The sequence below is a fragment of the Plectropomus leopardus genome, chromosome 9, assembly GCF_026936395.1.
Source record: "Plectropomus leopardus strain MGB_pleo_1.0 chromosome 9, ASM2693639v1, whole genome shotgun sequence".
NCBI classification, from domain to species: domain Eukaryota; kingdom Metazoa; phylum Chordata; class Actinopteri; order Perciformes; family Serranidae; genus Plectropomus; species Plectropomus leopardus.
The window spans coordinates 2477768-2496096 of NC_142184.1; the positions used below are offsets into that span (position 1 = coordinate 2477768).

General features: G+C 39.9%; 2 protein-coding genes across 3 annotated transcripts in view; both read right to left on the bottom strand.

The window, feature by feature from the left end:
* Nucleotides 1-288: 288 nt before the first annotated feature.
* On the bottom strand, nucleotides 289-6854 carry LOC148188632 (C-type mannose receptor 2-like). Its single transcript, XM_088081662.1, has 5 exons — nucleotides 6497-6854; nucleotides 6089-6308; nucleotides 4220-4555; nucleotides 2168-2277; nucleotides 289-1292 (listed from the first exon to the last, which is right to left on the bottom strand). Exons 1-5 carry the CDS (start codon nucleotides 6530-6532, stop codon nucleotides 1155-1157), a joined length of 840 nt encoding a protein of 279 aa, XP_087937788.1. The 5' UTR covers nucleotides 6533-6854; the 3' UTR covers nucleotides 289-1154.
* A 1795-nt stretch (nucleotides 6855-8649) lies between these two features.
* LOC148188633 (lymphocyte antigen 75-like) overlaps nucleotides 8650-18329 on the bottom strand; it is a 50823-nt gene continuing 41143 nt past the window's right edge. The window contains exons 3-7 of one of the 2 annotated variants that reach the window (XM_088081654.1): nucleotides 12030-12220; nucleotides 11158-11377; nucleotides 10477-10818; nucleotides 10077-10189; nucleotides 8650-8980 (exon numbers count right to left, since the gene is read on the bottom strand). In XM_088081654.1, coding sequence (XP_087937780.1) covers nucleotides 8852-8980; nucleotides 10077-10189; nucleotides 10477-10818; nucleotides 11158-11377; nucleotides 12030-12161 — 936 coding nt within the window. In that variant the 5' untranslated portion in view covers nucleotides 12162-12220 and the 3' untranslated portion in view covers nucleotides 8650-8851. Of the gene's footprint in view, nucleotides 8981-10076; nucleotides 10190-10476; nucleotides 10819-11157; nucleotides 11378-12029; nucleotides 12237-18329 lie in introns of those variants that run through there. The other variant, XM_088081653.1, reaches the window with a different exon arrangement.

The window sequence follows — 18329 nt, forward strand, 5'->3', positions numbered from 1 at the left end:
TTCCCAATTAAACAGATCATTTGTTACAATAGAAATTATTTTCTATGTAACTCCTTTAAATAGCCTTCATTTAGTTATTCATTATACACAACATACATTTTTTCCATTAAAAAATAGATGTTATAGATTACATGGAATATTAGTGCTCACCCTCTTCAAAGGTGTTTTTCCATTTGAGTTTTCTGCAGTAAAATATTATTTTATTCTATCTTAAAATATCTCATCTAATCTATAAATTGTTAGATTATAGTGAAAAAGCCACAATCCAAGCAGATGAATTTGAAAGTCTTGTTTTAATTGATTAAAAGTACAAAAGCCATCAGTTCATGATCATATATGACACAAAAAAAACATCAAATCTTCATATATGAGAAGTTAAAAGAAGGAAGTATTTCACATTTTTTGTTTGCAAAATGACTAAAAGGATAAATTCCCCTCTTTCCCCCTCTTTCATGAAATGTTCGTTTTGCATATTTTATACTGCAGTCATTTTAAAACTGCAGCTTTGATCAATGCACCCAAACAGAAACAGCGTTAAACCGCAGGAGCTACATGACTGATCCTCCCTCTGCCCCTCCTGAGCATGTTTGACAACCCATGTCATTTTATTGTAGTTTATTTTGAAACCTGAGCAAAGGAAGACAAAAAGCTACTTGACAAGAAGTGGCCCAAAACCCAGAAAACTAGTAAGAAAAAGTTACAAAAAATCACCTGAAAATTAGTACACAAAAAACCCAACCACAAACAAACAAAAAAGTGCTGAATATAAATACATACACACACAAGCATATATATACATATATATATATGTATGTATATGTATATATGTATGTATGTATTATTTTTTCCTGGAATGTAATTTTAAATGTAATTGAAAAATTAAAAATAATTTATTTTCATTCTCCACTCTTTTTTTAAAGCAGAATTTTGGTTATTTCCTTTTCTCACTATGTTTTCATAATAAATCTACCAGTTTGCTGAGTTTTTTAAAGCGTAATATACTTTTGTAAAAAGCGTCTGAACGCAGCACAAGAAAACGGATGTCGACCCGGTATCCAAGGGGTTAATCAGCTAAGTTTTGCAGCCTTATTCCGACTCATTTCACGAGGACACCGAAGAGAGACTTTCCTCTGATGCAAACAGACAGCTGAGCCTTAAAACTCGTCCTTTTTGGTGTTCTTCTTCTTCTTTGTCTTCTTCTCCTCCTTGTGGAAGACCTTTCCGTCCGGCTGCGTCCTCCAGCTCAGTCGGATGTCCTCACTCAGTCCCTGGTCCTTCAGCTTCTGTTTGAGCTGAGACACAAAAACATTCACTTCACTTTGGGCAGTTATTTTTAGGCACGTATGCCGGATTGTTTCAGGTATTTATCCTGAAACAATCCTATTTGACAAAGAAACTCTTTTTTTTTTCTTTTTAATGCACTTTGAAAATGGTATTCAACTTACGGACCAAAATCTGGCCCTCGATAGGTTGCCCCCAAACCATTTAATTGATTAAATGACGCTGGGAATATTTTAGTGTCCTAAAATTCGAGAAATGTCCTGAAGTCTTAGAAACTTCTTAAATCCTCGACATGTGCAAAACCCTGGAAATGTACTACAATATGTACGAGAAACTACAAAAAAACAAAAATAAAAATATCCTAAAATCTGCAAAATGTCCCAAAATCCAAGAAATGTCGTGAAATGTCCTAAAGTCCTTGAAATGTCCTAAAATATGACAAATGTCTTTAAATCCTAGAAATGTCCTGAAATATGAGAAATGTTGTAAAATCTCCTAAAATCCTAGAAATGTCCTAAAGTCTGAGAAATGTTCTCAAGTCCAAGAAATGTCCTTAAATCCAAGGAATGCTTTTGTTTCCTAGAAATTTCCTAAAATTGTAGAAATGTCCCAAAATCCTGGAAATGTCCTACAGCCAGAAAGATGTTCTAAAACCCTTGAAACGTATACAAACAAGCTGAGTGTCCTTTAGGGACAATAACCTCTCAAAAGTGAGTTTTCTTCGGGGTTAAAGTCGTCTGTGATTGGGGTTAGGCCGTCCCGAGCCTGAACCCGGCCTCGTGTTCCTGTTACTGCTTTTTTGTTTCAATAAAGTTGACAGATAACGTTGCAAACGTCATATTTACAGTGTTCTTCATCCAGTCAAATGAAATAAAAGAAGACTGACCTGCTTAAGGAGGTCCTCCATCACCGCAGGGTCATTCAGGTCCAGAGACGAGTCTTTCTTCTTCTCCAGCCGCACTTTCGCTCGCATCACTTTCTTTGAAACAGGCGACACTTTAAAAAAACAAACTTTATTAGTCACTTTAAAACAAGTCATTTGACTACATTTAAACTGGATCCCACTTGTAGTTTTAGGCCCTCATAAGAACGAGGGAGACATGAGGGTTTTTACCATCAAGGAATATTTTTAGACATCTTTGCACTAAAATGCCGATATAACACTCAGAGGACATATTAATTATATTTATCTTAAGATAAATGCATCTGAGTGTAAAAAATAGAACTGTTTGAAATGATACATTTTCAGTACCAGTATATATTTTTGTTCTTTTTCATCAAAAGTGTCTACATACAACAGTTTTTGTTACATTTAAATATATTATAGGATCTCTTTGCACAGAAATATAAATATATCACTCAAAAATATTTACTTTTAATAATTCCTTAAATGAATAGATGCATTACTAAATGCAATTAAATCTGAAAAAAAGAGGGTTTAATAAAACTTCAATTACCATTAAAAACATTTTGATTTGTTTATTTCATTATAATATTGGCTAATTGAGCCATGGGATTACAGTATTTTACAACAACAAAAATAATGACAGCAGTTACTCAGAGACCACAATAATTGTGTGTAGATGCAGATTAGAAGTTTCTTCTCCAGCAGCTGCTGGGAGCTTCTGATAAAGTCACCTGATTCATCTGGACACTTATAGAGGACATTAACTGATTACTGCACAAGCAAAGACATGAACCTGCAGCAGACAGTGTGGGACAAACACCTGCTGAGACACCTGTCGGACAATGAGAGTGGAGTGTACACCGATGACAACACCGGCGGAGAAAGAGAGCGGAGTGCACATTCGGAGACACAGGCGGAGACACCAGCGGAGAAAGAGAGTGGAGTGGACACCAACGGAGACACCAGGGGAGAATGAGAGCGGGCGGACACAGGGAGTCACTGGCGGAGACATCACTGGTGGAGACACTGGCGGAGAATGAGATCGGAGCAGACATTCAGAGACACAGGCAGAGACACCCGCAGAGAATGAGAGCAGTAAGGGCATGCAGAGACACTGGCAGAGACACTGGCGGAGACACCGGTGGAGACACCGGCGGGGAATAAGAGTGGACACCGGACTCCGGACACTGGCGGCGATTAAGAGCAGGGCTAAAATTCGGAGTTACCGGAGGAGACAACATCGGTGGAGACGACACCAGCGGAGACACCAGCGGAGAATGAGAGCGGAGCAGACATTCAGAGACTCAGGTGGAGACACCAGCGGAGAATGAGAGTGGAATGGACACCGGCGGAGACACCGGGGGAGACAACACTGGAGGAGACAACACGGATGGACAATGAAAACAGAGTGGACATTATGAGACACCAGCAGAGACTGAGATCAGAGCGGTCATTCGCAGACACAGGCAGAGACAGACGCGGAGAATGAGAGTGGTAAGGACATGCGGAAACACCGGCGGAGACGACACTGGCGGAGACACTGGCGGAGACAACACTGGCAAAGACAACATTGGTGGAGATGACACCGGCGGAGACACCAGCGGAGAATGAGAGCAGAGCAGTCATTCGCAGACACAAGCAGAGACAGACGCGGAGAATAAGAGCAGAGCAGACATTCCTAGACTCAGGTGGAGACGGAGAATGAGAGTTGAGTGGACACAAGCAGAGCCACCAGCTGAGAATGAGAGAGAAACGGACATTTGGAGACACTGGCGGAGAATGAGAACAGAGCAGATCAGTCGGCATCAGTAGCTCATCCCCGACTTTGTCTTTCAGTCCGCAGCGCCGTCAGGTCTCACGGTGCAGGCGGACCAGCAGGTCAATGATGAGAAACAACAGGGGCGCTGAGTTTATGATTATTTCTCTCTTTATCTGTTCATTTGTTATTTTCGCCTCTCCAGCGTGTGGCGCTCTAGGTGACCTGTATTGCCTTTGCCAAAGACTGCCCTGGATAAATGAATGATAGCTCACCACTGTAGCAGACGGATGCTCTCTTTAAATCGCAGCTCCAGCTCTCCCAGCGTCCGAAGTTGTTGAAGCTTGCAGCTACACAGGTCTTCATCAAATGGTCGCTATTAGGTCGTCCTTCTGCCCAAAACCTGAATGAGGAGTCGCTCCCATCCGACCACCTCCAGGGGTCTCTGTAAAGATCGATCCAGACTTTTTCTCCTCGGATCAGCTTTTGTACTTCCTGGACGTCTGTGATGTTCGTCACACTGACCAGGTCTGTGTGGTGCTTTCTGCAGTAGCTCTGAGCCTCGGTCCAGTTCATAGAGCGGCCGATGAGGACAAATGTCACATTAGACCCTGAAAAAGGACCACAGTGAGGTGCTGTGTAAATATTACATTCAACATAGATATTTTATAGGGAGGTTTTTTTCGCCTCTGTGCTGGCGGCAGCTGTGCTTAAAGACATTATGTTTTATTGTAGCCAATATGTCCATCCATCTGTCTTACACTAAGTTTACCCTGGAAGGTAAGCTAGGAGGCGAAAGATGAGAGCGCGGGTGGACACAACTGGCATTGTTACTGTACGCTGGCAGACGACCGTGAGGCACGGACATACACCGGGCATGGGCAGCGGCACATGAGAAAGCAGCAGGATGGAACTGGTCACATGTGCATGAAACACTTAAAGACGTTAACCACGTAATATGAGGAGTGTGAGTGCACTTAGAGGTTGGGCAGGAAGTTGAGTTCGACAGGACCCACAAGCAACCAGCTTTCATGCAGGAGTGTAGAGGTTCGTACAGGAGATCCAAGTTTCATGCGGGAGTTTGGAGTTCGCTTGCCATATGGACATGTGTGCATGTTTTTTTTCTCTACACCTTACCATTTTCCTCTTTGCATTGACCTAACCATCGTGACAATCTGCGCTGTTGTGTAAACACAAGGACCGTGTTGTTTTCTGCATGCTGTCGCATCACGGAAACAGGCTGCTTCTTCCCATCACGTATATTTGTTGACATCACCGTAATGGCATCCTCGAGCGTAAACAGCTGACGCAGAAGGATACCTAAAATGTCACAGGTAGACGCGAAAGGTCCTGACAGAGTGGCACCATGTGAGGAGTTCAGAGTGAGAACAGATGATCGTTTTGGCGTGCTGCCTATTTTTTCCATGAGCCACGAGCAAATCTGGCAGGAAAACACAATCAATATTCTATTACAAACAATATAAACACTATATTGGATGCGACTGAATGATTTGATCATGATAATTGATAAAATATGCAGTTGTGTCTAAACAGAGAGGGAGAGAGGTGTGCAGATACACAGAGAAAGACACACAGCCAGAGACACACAAGCAAGCAGGGACAGTCACACAAGGACAGAGCTCTCAGGTGATTAGACAGGAACAGAGAGGGAGAATCACTGCTGACTGGCACAGAGAAATGCGCTCTTGGGGTGCTTCCACATCCATCGTTAACCCGGCGTTATTCTCGTGAACGCAATATCTCAAGAACTCTTCGAGGAAACTACATCAGATTTGGCGCAAACGTCCACTTGGATGCAAGAATGAACTGATTAGGTTCTGATGGTCAAAGGTCATTGTGACCTTGTGTCTGTCTCATTCTAGTAAATGTGATCTATGTTAAGAAAGCTTTCAGCTTCTGCTTCAGCTTTTTTTGTTAAAATCAATTTTGGCACAAACATCCACCTGGACTCTGATGAAATGATTAGATTTTAAGGGTCAAAGGTACAGTGACTTCACGTCCATGTCATTCTTGTAAATTCAGTATCTAAAGAACGCTTTGACGGGATTTTCTCAAAGAGAAGCAGAGAAGGTCAGAGGTCAAGAGACTAAACTGTGATGTTTTTAACTCGTTAATACTCTCACCTGTGACATCTGAGCAGACCGCTTTGAATTGGGTCTTACAATTGAAGTCATTCCAGTAGCCACCGGCATCCATCTCGGTGCAGTACTCTGGACTGTAGAAATTATTTGGTTCTCCGTTGCGCCATCGTCTGAACTCCGTCTCTCCGTGTCCGTAGAAGCTTGTATCTGACAGTGACCACCTCCAGCTGTCCCCGTTGTCGTACAGTCCTATCCAGGCTTGCTGAGAACAACATTTGATTATGATAAAAAGAACCAAACTTGGCTCTAGCTTTTGTTCAAGGCAGCATTTTTACATAACATCCACAGCACTCGTGTCAAGATAAGAGAAAAACAAACTTTACACATAAAGTCTGATTGATTTGATGATTGATTGGAATAGCTGAACAGTGGAGAGAGAAGTGAACTCACATATTCTGAGTTGGCTATTATGTTGAAATCTGCCATTACTTTCAGGATTTCGACGCCCTCTGTGTTGTCGACGGTGGCCAGGTCTGTGTATTTCTCTCTGCAGAACCTTTGTGCTTCAGTCCAGTTCTTCAGGTCATAAACAAAATGGTACTGACGTTCAGCCTGTGACGAGGCAGCACACAGCCCTGCAGAGACAGACAGATTTAGGCAGCGTTGAAGTAAAAAAAAAAAAAAAGACAAATTGAGCAAATCGGCTTAAGTTCTGTCAAAAACACAGGAAGCTGTTACAAGTTATAAGTTATAAAAAATTACCTGAAATTAACAAAAGAAGGGAAAAGGGAAAAAAAGATTTAAAAAAAAGGAAAAAGAAACAAAAAATAGAAAATTACAACATTAATTATAAATATAGTTTTTAGGCTTTTTCTGTATTCTGTAATTATTATTAACTCAGAATAATTTCTCTCTCAAGAAGGCTTTAATGTACCGCTTGTGAAAGGCTAACTGGTGTTGTTCAAGGTTTAAGGGTTAAGTAAAAGTAAAAAAGTAATGGCTTAAAAATATGTTTAAAAAAGAAATAAAAGTAAACGCACTCATAATGCAGAATAATGCATTTAAATGTGTAAATGTGGAGCTCATTTAAATATATATACTGTTGGCTCGCCTGTGAGTTTCTCCTCTGGGATCAATAAAAGTTTTATCGTAATTTCTAATAACACATCATAATCTATTTTTTTGATTATATGTTGTATTCAGTGGTGGAGACAGTATTCAGGTCCTTCGCCTAAGTAAATGTACTAATACCTCATATTCTATCAATAAAATGTATCTAAATATTAAAAGTACTCAACACAGAAAAAACTACATTAATTACAATACTTGAATTTATTCAAATGAAAAGCAGCATATTTTATGAACTGAAATCATGAAATATTTTTGCATGAAAAATGAAATAAATTTTCTAATCTATTGACTAGTTTTAGCTGCATTTATATATTTTCATATGATTTGTGTGCAAGAGTTTTCAAGTAAAAGTAGCGTAGTAAAAAGTTCAATATTTGCGTCACAACTGTGGTGGAGTTAAAGTAGAAAGTGGCATGAGATTCAAACACTAAATGTATTTCATTACATTTCAGTTCTGGTCATGTTTTAATCTGAATCTACAAACAAAAGGAAGTTTTCAAATAAATGTGGTAAATAAATCATATTTACCTCTGACATGTAGAGAAGTATGAAGTGGCAGAAAATCAAAACAATCAAGAAAAGTACAAGTACCTCAGAATTATATTAAGCGCAGTAAATGTGCAAAGATATTTTCCAGCACTGGATTTAGGCGACATTACTTTCTGATGGAAATAATTATTCTACATTAAAGTCGGACTGTACATCAAAGGAGGAAAATCATTTTACAAAAAAGTGATGCCACGGAGATAAAACAGTACATGATATCAAACATTAATCATTTTTTAAAAAATGTATAAAACACTTGCCTGACAGAGCGACGATGCTCAGAAGAACCTTTTCCATCCTCGTCTGTCGCCTCTTCTGCTCTGTCAGTGACTTCAGATGTGCAGCCGATGATATGACTTATTACGTTAAACATTAACTGCACGTTTGACGCAATACTACGGTAGAATAAAAATTATTTGCATATCAGGATAATACATCATCAGGGCTCTTATTAGTTTGCATAACTGAGCAGGCTACACAGACAACATTTGCCTGTGCTTTATATTTTGAACAGCCTTTGTGTATGAAATAATAATAATAATAATAAGGCTGGCAGAATCAGTGATTTCTTTTAAATGACTTCTTAAAACCCATTTTTATAGACTTACTTTTATATAATGTCATCTTTTTATTTCTTTTTTAAATTTTTATTTATTTCCTCTGTTATTTGTGTTTTATTAATCTTATTCCCTTTCATTTGTTGTTTGATTGCTTTTATTGTTTCTGTTGTTTTTGGTCTTTTTCTTGTATTATTTTTGGCTTTGTGTTCAGTGCTCAGTGAGACTGTTTGGTTTCTCATTGTTGTGACGCTGTCTGTGTTTCCCATTTCTGCTTTATTTTGTTTGTCAAAGCGCTTTGTTAACTCTGTTTTCAAGGTGCTATATAAAAAACAGTTATTATTATTATTTAAAAATAAAAATGCACACTTGCAAATGGCATTTTATTTATTTTTTGGGAGAAGCTGAGGGCAGCAAATATTTCGAATTGTTGCACGCAAAATGACTATGAGGATAAATTCAAACAAGCGGTGACTAATCAATGAATCCGCTAAATGTTGCAGCTCTGCTCTGACCCGTTACATGAGGACTGTCGAGGGACTTTTCTCTGCTGAAAACAGACAGCTGAAGCTTAAAGCTCGTCCTTCGTGGTCTTCTTCTTCTTCTTCTCCTCCTTGTGGAAGATTTTTCCACCCGGCTGCTTCCTCCAGCTCAGTCTGACGTCGTCACTCAGCCCCTGGTCCTTCAGCTTCTGTTTGATCTGAGACACAAAACTCCTCAACATCATCGCTCACACACACAGATTACATTCTGCACGCTTTTTCATTTTCTCCTCATCTGAAGCTCTACTTAACATTTTTTTTTTGTTTTTCAGGGCTGTCAAAGTTAACATGCCAATAACACATTAATGCAAATTCATTTTAATACCACTAATTGTTTTGACCCGATAATAACGCGCACACATTCCCTAATTATGACCCTTAGCCCACCCTGTAGTTTGGGAAATCAGAAAGCGATGCAACGTGCATTGTCAGCATTGAAAGGATTTAAAATGTGATAGCAAAAAGACTGGGACAAAACGAAATAAGCCTGTTTAGCCGTTGCTCCTGCAGTGTGTGTGTCCGTGTGTGTGTCTTTCAGCATTATTTCTGATATTCGGGATTAGACTCGAGGGCAGGCTTCAAATGTTGCATCACAGTCACGTTTATTTTTGGGTCGAGCCTCTACATCATGAGCAGTTCATGGGCGCGGGCTTAATTTTCAAGTGCGTGCAGACCACTACCATCCACATCGTTTGACCAGTTTTTATAGTAGAACTGCATAAATTTAAATAAAAAGACAGAAAAATCAAATTCTCGTCTGTGGAGGTCTATGAGCAGGATGGCTGTAGCTGCACGATATGTGATTGGCTCATGGCATTAACTATGTGTTAAAGGAACGTTTGGCGAATCACGCGCCAGGACGGCCGTTTCATCCCCTGCAATGATATTCGGTCACCAGTTAAACTGTTAACCTGTGGAGTCTTCCAACAGCTGTTTGTGTTTTTCCCTCCACTTTCCCAGTCTGTTGTTGCCCTGTGTAAACCTTTTTTGGAAGGTGTTGCAGGCATCATCATTCAGAGTAAGCGTACTTTTACAAAAAAAAGAAACGTTTATCAGTTTGATCATTAAGTATCTTGTATTTGTACTGTTTTTTTTTTTTTAAAAAAGGTCAAGGACTTCTAAATATTGCATTCTGTCCCAACTTTTTTGGGACTGGGCTAGTGAATAGCTTTCTATCTAACGTCTCTTGCACTGATAAGTGTGAATTTCCTATCTGGGCATTGATAAAGATTTAACTTATAAAACGTGATTTACCTGCTTCAAGAGGCTCTGGGCCACAGCAGGGTCATTCAGGTCCAGAGAGGAGTCCTGTTTGCTCAGCCTCAGTCTGAACACTTGCTTGTTCGTAGTCAGGTTTGGTGGTTCAGCTGTGGAAAAATTTCAGTGTCATCAGTTTGACCAAAAACGGGCAAAATGTGGTTCTTACATCCTCCATCTGTTACATATTTTCAGCTTAAATCGACACAAACTGACTAACTTTCCAAACACTTCCATGAATATGAAAAAATGAAAATATGAAAAATCGGAAATAATATGATCAGCACCATGACGGTTAAAATTAACTGTTGAGAACTTTATGTTTTGTATTGTTTCTGTTATATAATCATTTGACGCTGCAGTAAACCTGAATGTGAACACTGCTGAATCGACTCACGCTGACTGTAGCAAATGAACGCTCTCTCGCCGTCACAGGGCCAGTCCTCCCATCGTCCACTGGAGCCAAAGTAAGCAACCACACATTCCTCTTCCTCAGCAGAGTCGTTGGGTTCTGCTTTTCCCCAGTACCTAAATGTGGAGCTACTTCCATCTGACCACTTCCAGGTGTCGCCGAAAAGGCCGATCCAGGCACTTTCTCCTGCAGGTATCAGCTCCTGTACCTGCCGGTTCTCTGTCAGGTTTCTCACACTGGCCAGGTCTGTGTACTTATCTCTGCAGTAGCTATGAGCCTCAGTCCATGTCATGGAGGTGTTGACGTAGACAAATTTCACTTTGGACCCTGAAAATAGACCACAGTGAAGTGCTGTGTAGACTGGAGCTCTGATTCTGTGCCCAGGCCCAGGTATAATTTTGCAATACCCTCAGGTTTAAATCCGGTTTTGTTCATTTTCAAAATGAAACTGGCAGGTCTTGTGCATAAATGACAGGAGCTTCAATGGACTGAATCAAGGAGGAAAATAGAGGGAAAGAAGAAGTAAGAAGTGGAGAAAATAAAGAGACGAGGGGGAGAGGCAGAGGGGCTGAAAGGTGACTTGGTCAGCAGTGTTTGCGTCTGCCTTCCCAGCGAAGGAGGCGAAGAGAAGCACCGAGAGGAAACCTTACTCGTTAACGTCCTCACCTGTGACGTATAAGCAGACTGGCTTGTTGTGATTCCAACAGCTGACGTCGACCCACTCGCCGACATGATCCATCCATGTGCAGCCTTGATCAAGCCCTTTTTTGATCGGTCGTCCATGCTGCCATCGTGTGAACTCCGCCTCCCCGTGTCTGTAGTAACTTGAGTCTGACAGAGACCACCTCCAGCGGTACACATCTTTGTAGAGCCCGATCCAGGCCAGCTGAAAGCAGAGGTGGGGGACTCAGGTCACATGACTTAACTCGAGTCTAACACAGATTTGAGATGACTTTGACCTGAGATAGATAATTTGAAAAGACGTTTTCCATTTTTTTAACATTTTAAGGAATTACGTTTTGTTTTGAACCACGATGTCACGCATGTCGCAGCAGGGGAGGACCCGCCAGCTGATATTGGTGACCACTCTAAAGGCTCATTTATGCTTAATGCTACATGTGGAAATGGACAGTTTGTCAATATTTTGAAATATTTTTGCAAGTTTTGAGAGAGCCTACAGATACGGACAAAACAGAAGATGGAGGAGATGATAAAAACATTTCAATAATGGCAGAATGGGAAAAAATCAGTAAAATTTATTGTAAAGTAATATACAGTAAAATTTGTGAAAAGAATTCTCCATCCACCTTCGGTCTATTAACTACTAAAATCTAATAAGGTCATCCCTGAGTCCAAGAGGCTGTTTGTGCCAAAAAAAAAACCTCTCTCAGCTCTGCATTTAGGAGAATGAGACAGACACAAGGTCACATTGACCTTGACCTTTGACCACAGTTTGAATCAGGGATGGTTTTGGGATATCACGTTCACGGAGCTGAAATGGAAATAGTGAAACAGAGGACAGAGAAAAGTGAACTCACATGGTAGGCTCCGTCTGGGTATCTCATTTTGCTTAAATCTGCCATGTTGTTCAGTGTTTCCACGTCCTTCCTGTCGGCAATAGTGACCAGGTCTGTGTACTTCTCTCTGCAGTATTTTCGTGCTTCAGTCATGTTCTTGTGATCATAAACAAAGTGGAACTGTTTAGCCTGCGATGAGACAGCACACAGCCCTGTAGAGACACACATGCACAGTGATCAGATTTATGTTACCGATGACTTTTTGATCTTTTGTAAAATCACATTTCAGTCTATTCAGACCTCTTGTTGTCTGTGTTTTAAATCAGCGCTGGAGTGACAAAGTACTCAGGTACTGCACATGAGTATAATTTTGAGTATTTCTATTTTATGCTATTTTGTAGGCTATTTTACATTTTACACTGCAGCACTGTAGTATTTGACTGCACTTTATTTTATAATTTTACCTTAAAGAGTGATTATACTTAACCATACTAGACTAGAACTGAGTAGAAAATTCAATCACAGTAGCAGGTTTCAACCTTTAGAGGGCAGTCACTTTGCATATTTAAACACAACGTCAATACTGCACGCAAATGTCAAGACTACAACCAATCAGCAATCCCATATATATGGTTTTTCAACTGAAAAAAGGATGATTTGGGGGAGTTTTAGCCACTCTTTAAAAAACATCTGAAATATATATAAAATGCATTTATTCTACATTAAACCACTTAATTTTTATCCCCCCCCCCCCATCCGGACTAATCTGGCTCATTGTGTATAAAGTTATTAAATCTGGCTCCAAATGAAGAAGCTGCAATAGTTGCAATCTGTTCTAACAGTTTTGCTTTAATATTAACTATCTACTGTCAGTACTTCCACTGATACTGTCAGTACACTTACATAGTACATTAAGTCTGAAAACAATGCTCACATGCCCCTACGTACACTGAAACAGTTCTTGCTTGTTGTTATCATTCCTCCTGTTCAACATTCAAATATGCATACATGCATCTACTGTTGAAACAACCTGACTTTTGTTTGAGGACAAAAATCTGTGAACTTTCCCTTTTTTATTGTCTAGAAACCAAAATTCAAGAACAATTTTATTTTGCTCAAAAATTATAATATAAAACTTTTTTTGTCCAGTTAAACAGATTATCAACTGTGCGATAGCACGTGTTGGTTTTGTAACCACAAATATATCTACAGTATATCCTGCTGTAACAAAAGAAAACAAACATTTGTAAAGCACTTGCCTGCCATGATGAGCAGAAGAGCTGCATACATCTTTGTTTGCTGTCGTTTGCTGCTCTGTTAAGTTTATCACCTGACTTCAGACTATAGAATAACACTGACAACACAAAGTGCACTACTGTACCTCTGAATCATTTGACTACATGTAAATCACTTACAGGGAACGTCAGTTTGAATTTTACGCTAAAATCCAAATTCAGTTATTGATAGAGTAATGGAATACTGTGCATTTGTTCAGAAATGTTCCCCTTTTCAAAAAACTGACTTGTCGGGCTCGGCACGGCGCCAGGATAAAATGACCGAGGGCACTGTTAGAAATTCCAAGGGGGTGGTCAATTTTTCTCATAATAAAAATGATTTAATCTACTCTTGTAGCATCCCCAAAAAGGCATTGGGTTACTGAAAACATTTATTAGCCAAACACAAACAACTACAACAAGCAGAGTGCTAAATATACTGTAGTTTTAATTTATCAAGGCGTCCAAATCAGCAACGAGAGGCACACAGAAACAGCTGATGCCTGCAGCTGCACTCTCTTTCTGCTAACTGTAACTTCCTTGTTGTATCTGTGGATCACTACAATGTGTGTGTGTGTGTGTGTGTGTGTGTGTGTGACTTGTCTTGTTTGTGGGCAGGAGAACAGGTAAATAGTAGAAAGCAGCAGACACAGAAGTCTTTGAAAACATTTCATGGTTTCTTCACTTTATTTATCTCTCTCTTTGACAAAGTCCTAGCGTCGTTTTGGAGGACGCAGACAGTAATTAGTGACGCTGCGTCATTGCATCTCACCAGTTCAGGAGCTGAAATTACCGCATTCAACCTCCGATCGAGGCGGATGCAATAAAAACCCGTTTCTACTGCAGAGTCATTTGACCAAAGTGTGAATGCAGATCATATGCGCATATGTAAAATTCTTACACTGGCTGCATATAAATCAGTGACTCACAGGACATAAGGGGCCCTCAGGATATCAGGGGCCCTTTAGGACATCAGGGGCCCTCAGGACATCAGGGGTTGGCCTGTTGACTGTTCCAAGAGTCAGAAGTAAACATTTTTTAATTATTCTAAGTAATCTTTACCCAATCCTGCCGCCTATTGATCCACAGCATCTCCCTGCTCATCGCAGACACTAAATGGTATGGTTTCTTTTAAAACATGGAAAAAAGGCAATGGGCAACTTGGCAAGAAATGTTCCACAAATTCCAAGAAAATTAGTAGATTTAGAAAATTATTTTTAAAAAGCTATGGAAAAATGTTAAGGAAAACAAGAATAAAAGCTAGGGAATCATTATTATCATAACTGAAAAGTCTCACTTTTGAAGACTAATTTTTATCAAAAGGCATTCCTTTAATTTCAGTTTCAAATTGTTTCATTCACACATTTTACTCCTCCTCATTTTACTCCTAAATTGCACTTAAGCCTTGCACTGCTATGTTTTTTTTAAAATTTTACCATTGTTTTAACATTTTCTTTTGTGTATTTTTTTGGCATTTAAAATTTTCTTCTGTATTTTTCTTTTGAATTAAATTTTTTTTCTGCGCATTTTTGTGATTTTTAGAGTAAAGCACTTGGTAAATTCCTTGTAACTTTTGATAAGTGCTAAAAAAAACTAGTACTATTACTACTAATTATTATTACTATTATTACTTTCTATCTTAATTATTATTATGATTTTCATTTATTTTTATCTTCATATCTATACGTTTTATCCCTCCTCTAGTATGTAAAAATGTGACACTTTTTCCTTACTATTGATAACTCTGTAGTTTGTTCCTCCCCTCAGGTTTTTTCTGAGTGTCATCCTCTACATTACACTTTCACTCCAAGCTCACATCATAAAGTCACTCGGTCAGCATATTTTCATATTACGTAATATATGTCTACGCCTATCTCACACCCAAGACCACCGTCATTGTCATTCACACCCTGGTCACATCTCGCATTGACCAATCCACTTCTTTTCAGTCTCCCTCTCACGTCTCTCTATAAACTTCAACTGGTCCAGGACTCTGCTGCTCGGACCGCCCTCCATTAATCACATCACTTCTGTCCTTCAGCAGCTTCATCGGCTCAAATATAGCATCAACTATAAGATACTGGTCCTCACCTTTAAGGTTATCCATAAGCTTGCTGCTCTGTGCCTCTCTGAACACATACACATCAACGCACCCACTCTCAGGTCTGACAACACAACATCGATACTCCTTCCACTTTGAAATCTCATCTTAAAACACATCTTTTTAAACTTGCATATTCGGATCCCTGTACAGCTTGATCAACTTTTGATTTCACGCACTCTAAATTTGTCTAAATCTAAATTTGTCTTCTGAATTTACTGAATCTGTTGTTACATGGTTGTCTTTTAACTCTTATTATACAGCAAGCTGAACTGGAAAAACAGAAATTAATTCACTGCAAGTGATCTTTATTTGGCTCTGTTTATAATTTGAATTAGGTCTGCATTAGTCTGGACATCAATGATAACATAACTGAAGTGCAAGATAACGTGTGTTGGTTTTGCAGCCATGAGGATATCTATCTACCTACTGTAAGAGAACAAACATTTGTAAAACACTTGCCTGCCATGACGAGCAGAAGAGCTGCATGGCTCTTTGCTAACATGAACAGTGTACAGTACCTCTGAGTTATTTGAATTCATGTAAATCGATTATGGGACACTAGAGCGTAAACATTATACACAAATTCAAATTCAGTTATTTATAGAGTGATATGAATACTGTGCAGCTGTTCATGAATGTTCCCCTTTTTAAACAAATGATAACATCTTGTTGGACAACAGCGACAAACAGTGACTACAATGTGTAGTGAATGATCAATATCAAGGCACAGAAAGAAGATACAACCTATTAGGTATTCCACTGGATCACTACAGAAAATAATCTCTGTGGTAAACAAACATTTAAGATACTTAAATGTTTTGTTCATCAAAATAATCCCCAAAAACAAACACCACTTTAAGGGTTTTTAAAGCCTATAAATGCAATCACCAGAAAGAGAATGCGACCGTATTTTCTAGTCTAGTCTATGCAATCACTTCCACTGGCTCCACTGCGAATCGGCTCCGGCAACAATTGTGTAATTCTGTAATTAACTCCTCAGTCTCGCCACTCCAGCTGATCCAGCAGTACTGGGCTATGCCGCACTCAAACCGCAACAAATGGGAGTTGACGGTTGAGCTGTTCCAAAACACACATGCAAGCGGTGGAAATCCAGGTTTAGGCTACAAAGGAGCTCCGTGGTCCCGTGACTTACCATCACAACAACAACGAGGCTGCAAAGCTGTGTTTGGCACGACGTTCTATCGTCACATTTAGCCAATTTTTAGCAACCGCCTTTCAAAAGATACATAAAAGCTTCAAAGTTGACAGCAGGGTACTTACTGCTGTTTTTTCTGTCGTAGAACAAAATGTGAAAGTCTCTTCAGCTTGTGTCAACCACAAACCATGTTTCAGGTTTCTAACCAAAAACCCACTGATTCTGAGACGATGGAACTGAGAGCGCTGAGATGCAAAATAGTGGTCTACATGTCGGACCTCCGGTCTTTTCGGACCTCCGGTACTGAGAAAATATGGGGTGCTGGGCTCCCTGACCAAAGTTAGACCTGTGTCCGCATACTATGTGTAAAGTCAAACACCTTCCAAAAGGGTGTAGGCCTCCGCCAGGGTTGACTATCGCCACTTAGATTAGATTATATTTACCTAATTAATCCAGAGAGATCTGCTAGTTGCAGATGATGTGGTCCGGCTGGCTTCATGACACCGTGACCTCCCAGCATGCACTGGGGCGGTTTGCAGCCAAGTGTGAAGCAGTTGGGATGATGGTGGTGAAGAAGGAGCTGAGCCTGAAGGCAAAGCTCTCGATTTACCGGTCCATCTTTTTTCCCTCCCTCACCTATGGTCATGAGCTCTGGGTAGTGACCAAAAGAAAGAGATCGCGGATACAAGCAGCCAAAATGAATTTCCTCCATAGGGTGTCTGGGCTCAGCCTAACCCCTAAATTCTACCGGGTCTATCAGCGGCACGGCACAGCCTCCAGAGCTGATTGCTGATGTTCTAGTTAATGCTAGTTATTCCACCGGAGCCATCGGAGCATCTCAACCAGCATCCCAGAAATATGCAGCAAGCTTATTTTTGCCAAATACAGACAGCGACCGTGTCAAGCAGCACAGAGCAGATTGACACAAGCATCGCATCTAATCAATTTTCAAAATTAAACATCTTGTACAGACTTGGGATCATATTTAACTTGACTAAAGCCAACTGTATCTGCGTCCTCTCCGTCCAGCAGCTCTGTCTTCTGTCCAGCAGGAGAATTATGCTCCTGCTAACTGCCACTGGACATGAAATAGACAGAAAATAAATCATAATTAACAACAGCACTGTATTTTTAACAAAACATTTCGTTTATCATCCAGTTGTCATCATCATCATTCACCTGTATGATTTATAACATCAATATGTTTTGAACTGAATCACAGCCACATTCCTCTATCTAAAGTTGAGCGTGTTTTCTGACTCAATTTTTCAGTTCACATGCATTTTCATCACCTCATTTTTTTTTAATCAAGAAATTTTTGTTAATTTCATCCCTCATAGAGCACCCTCAGTTTTAACTCTCTGCCACAGTGTCCGAAATCTCCTGCATTCACTGCTCGCTTTTACTTTTCCTGCTACTGCTGCCACATCTGCTGTCAGTGTTGGTAAAGAAGCAACCCACACATGCAGTGAGAATGACACCTAGTGTTCACAATACAAACTGCATTTTAACATCATCAGCTCACCTCTTATCCTGTTACAGTCCTGCTGTAGATCAGACTGACGAAAAATATCACTTCCTCTGTGGCTGTAAGGTTCTGACTCTATCGTTAAACTGCATCTGATTGACATCAAAGTCTACATTCACATGTACACCAGCGCAGGGTGAGGCTAAAATTCAAATGGTTATTTAGTCGCCACATCAATGTTTAACACGTTCTTATAATCTGTGTATTTTCATCTGTTTGTGTTTAAATGTTTTTCCTTCTCTAAGATGAGATGTGCGTT

Excerpts from the sequence above, each read along its gene's own strand:
- LOC148188632 (XM_088081662.1), bottom strand. The coding sequence starts at position 6,532 with ATGGCAGATTTCAACATAATAGCCAACTCAGAATAT. Across the intron at positions 6,309-6,496 it reads TAATAGCCAACTCAGAATAT|CAAGCCTGGATAGGACTGTA; the intron begins GTGAGTTCACTT and ends TGTTGTTCTCAG. Across the intron at positions 4,556-6,088 it reads GGTCTGCTCAGATGTCACAG|GGTCTAATGTGACATTTGTC; the intron begins GTGAGAGTATTA and ends GTCCTTTTTCAG.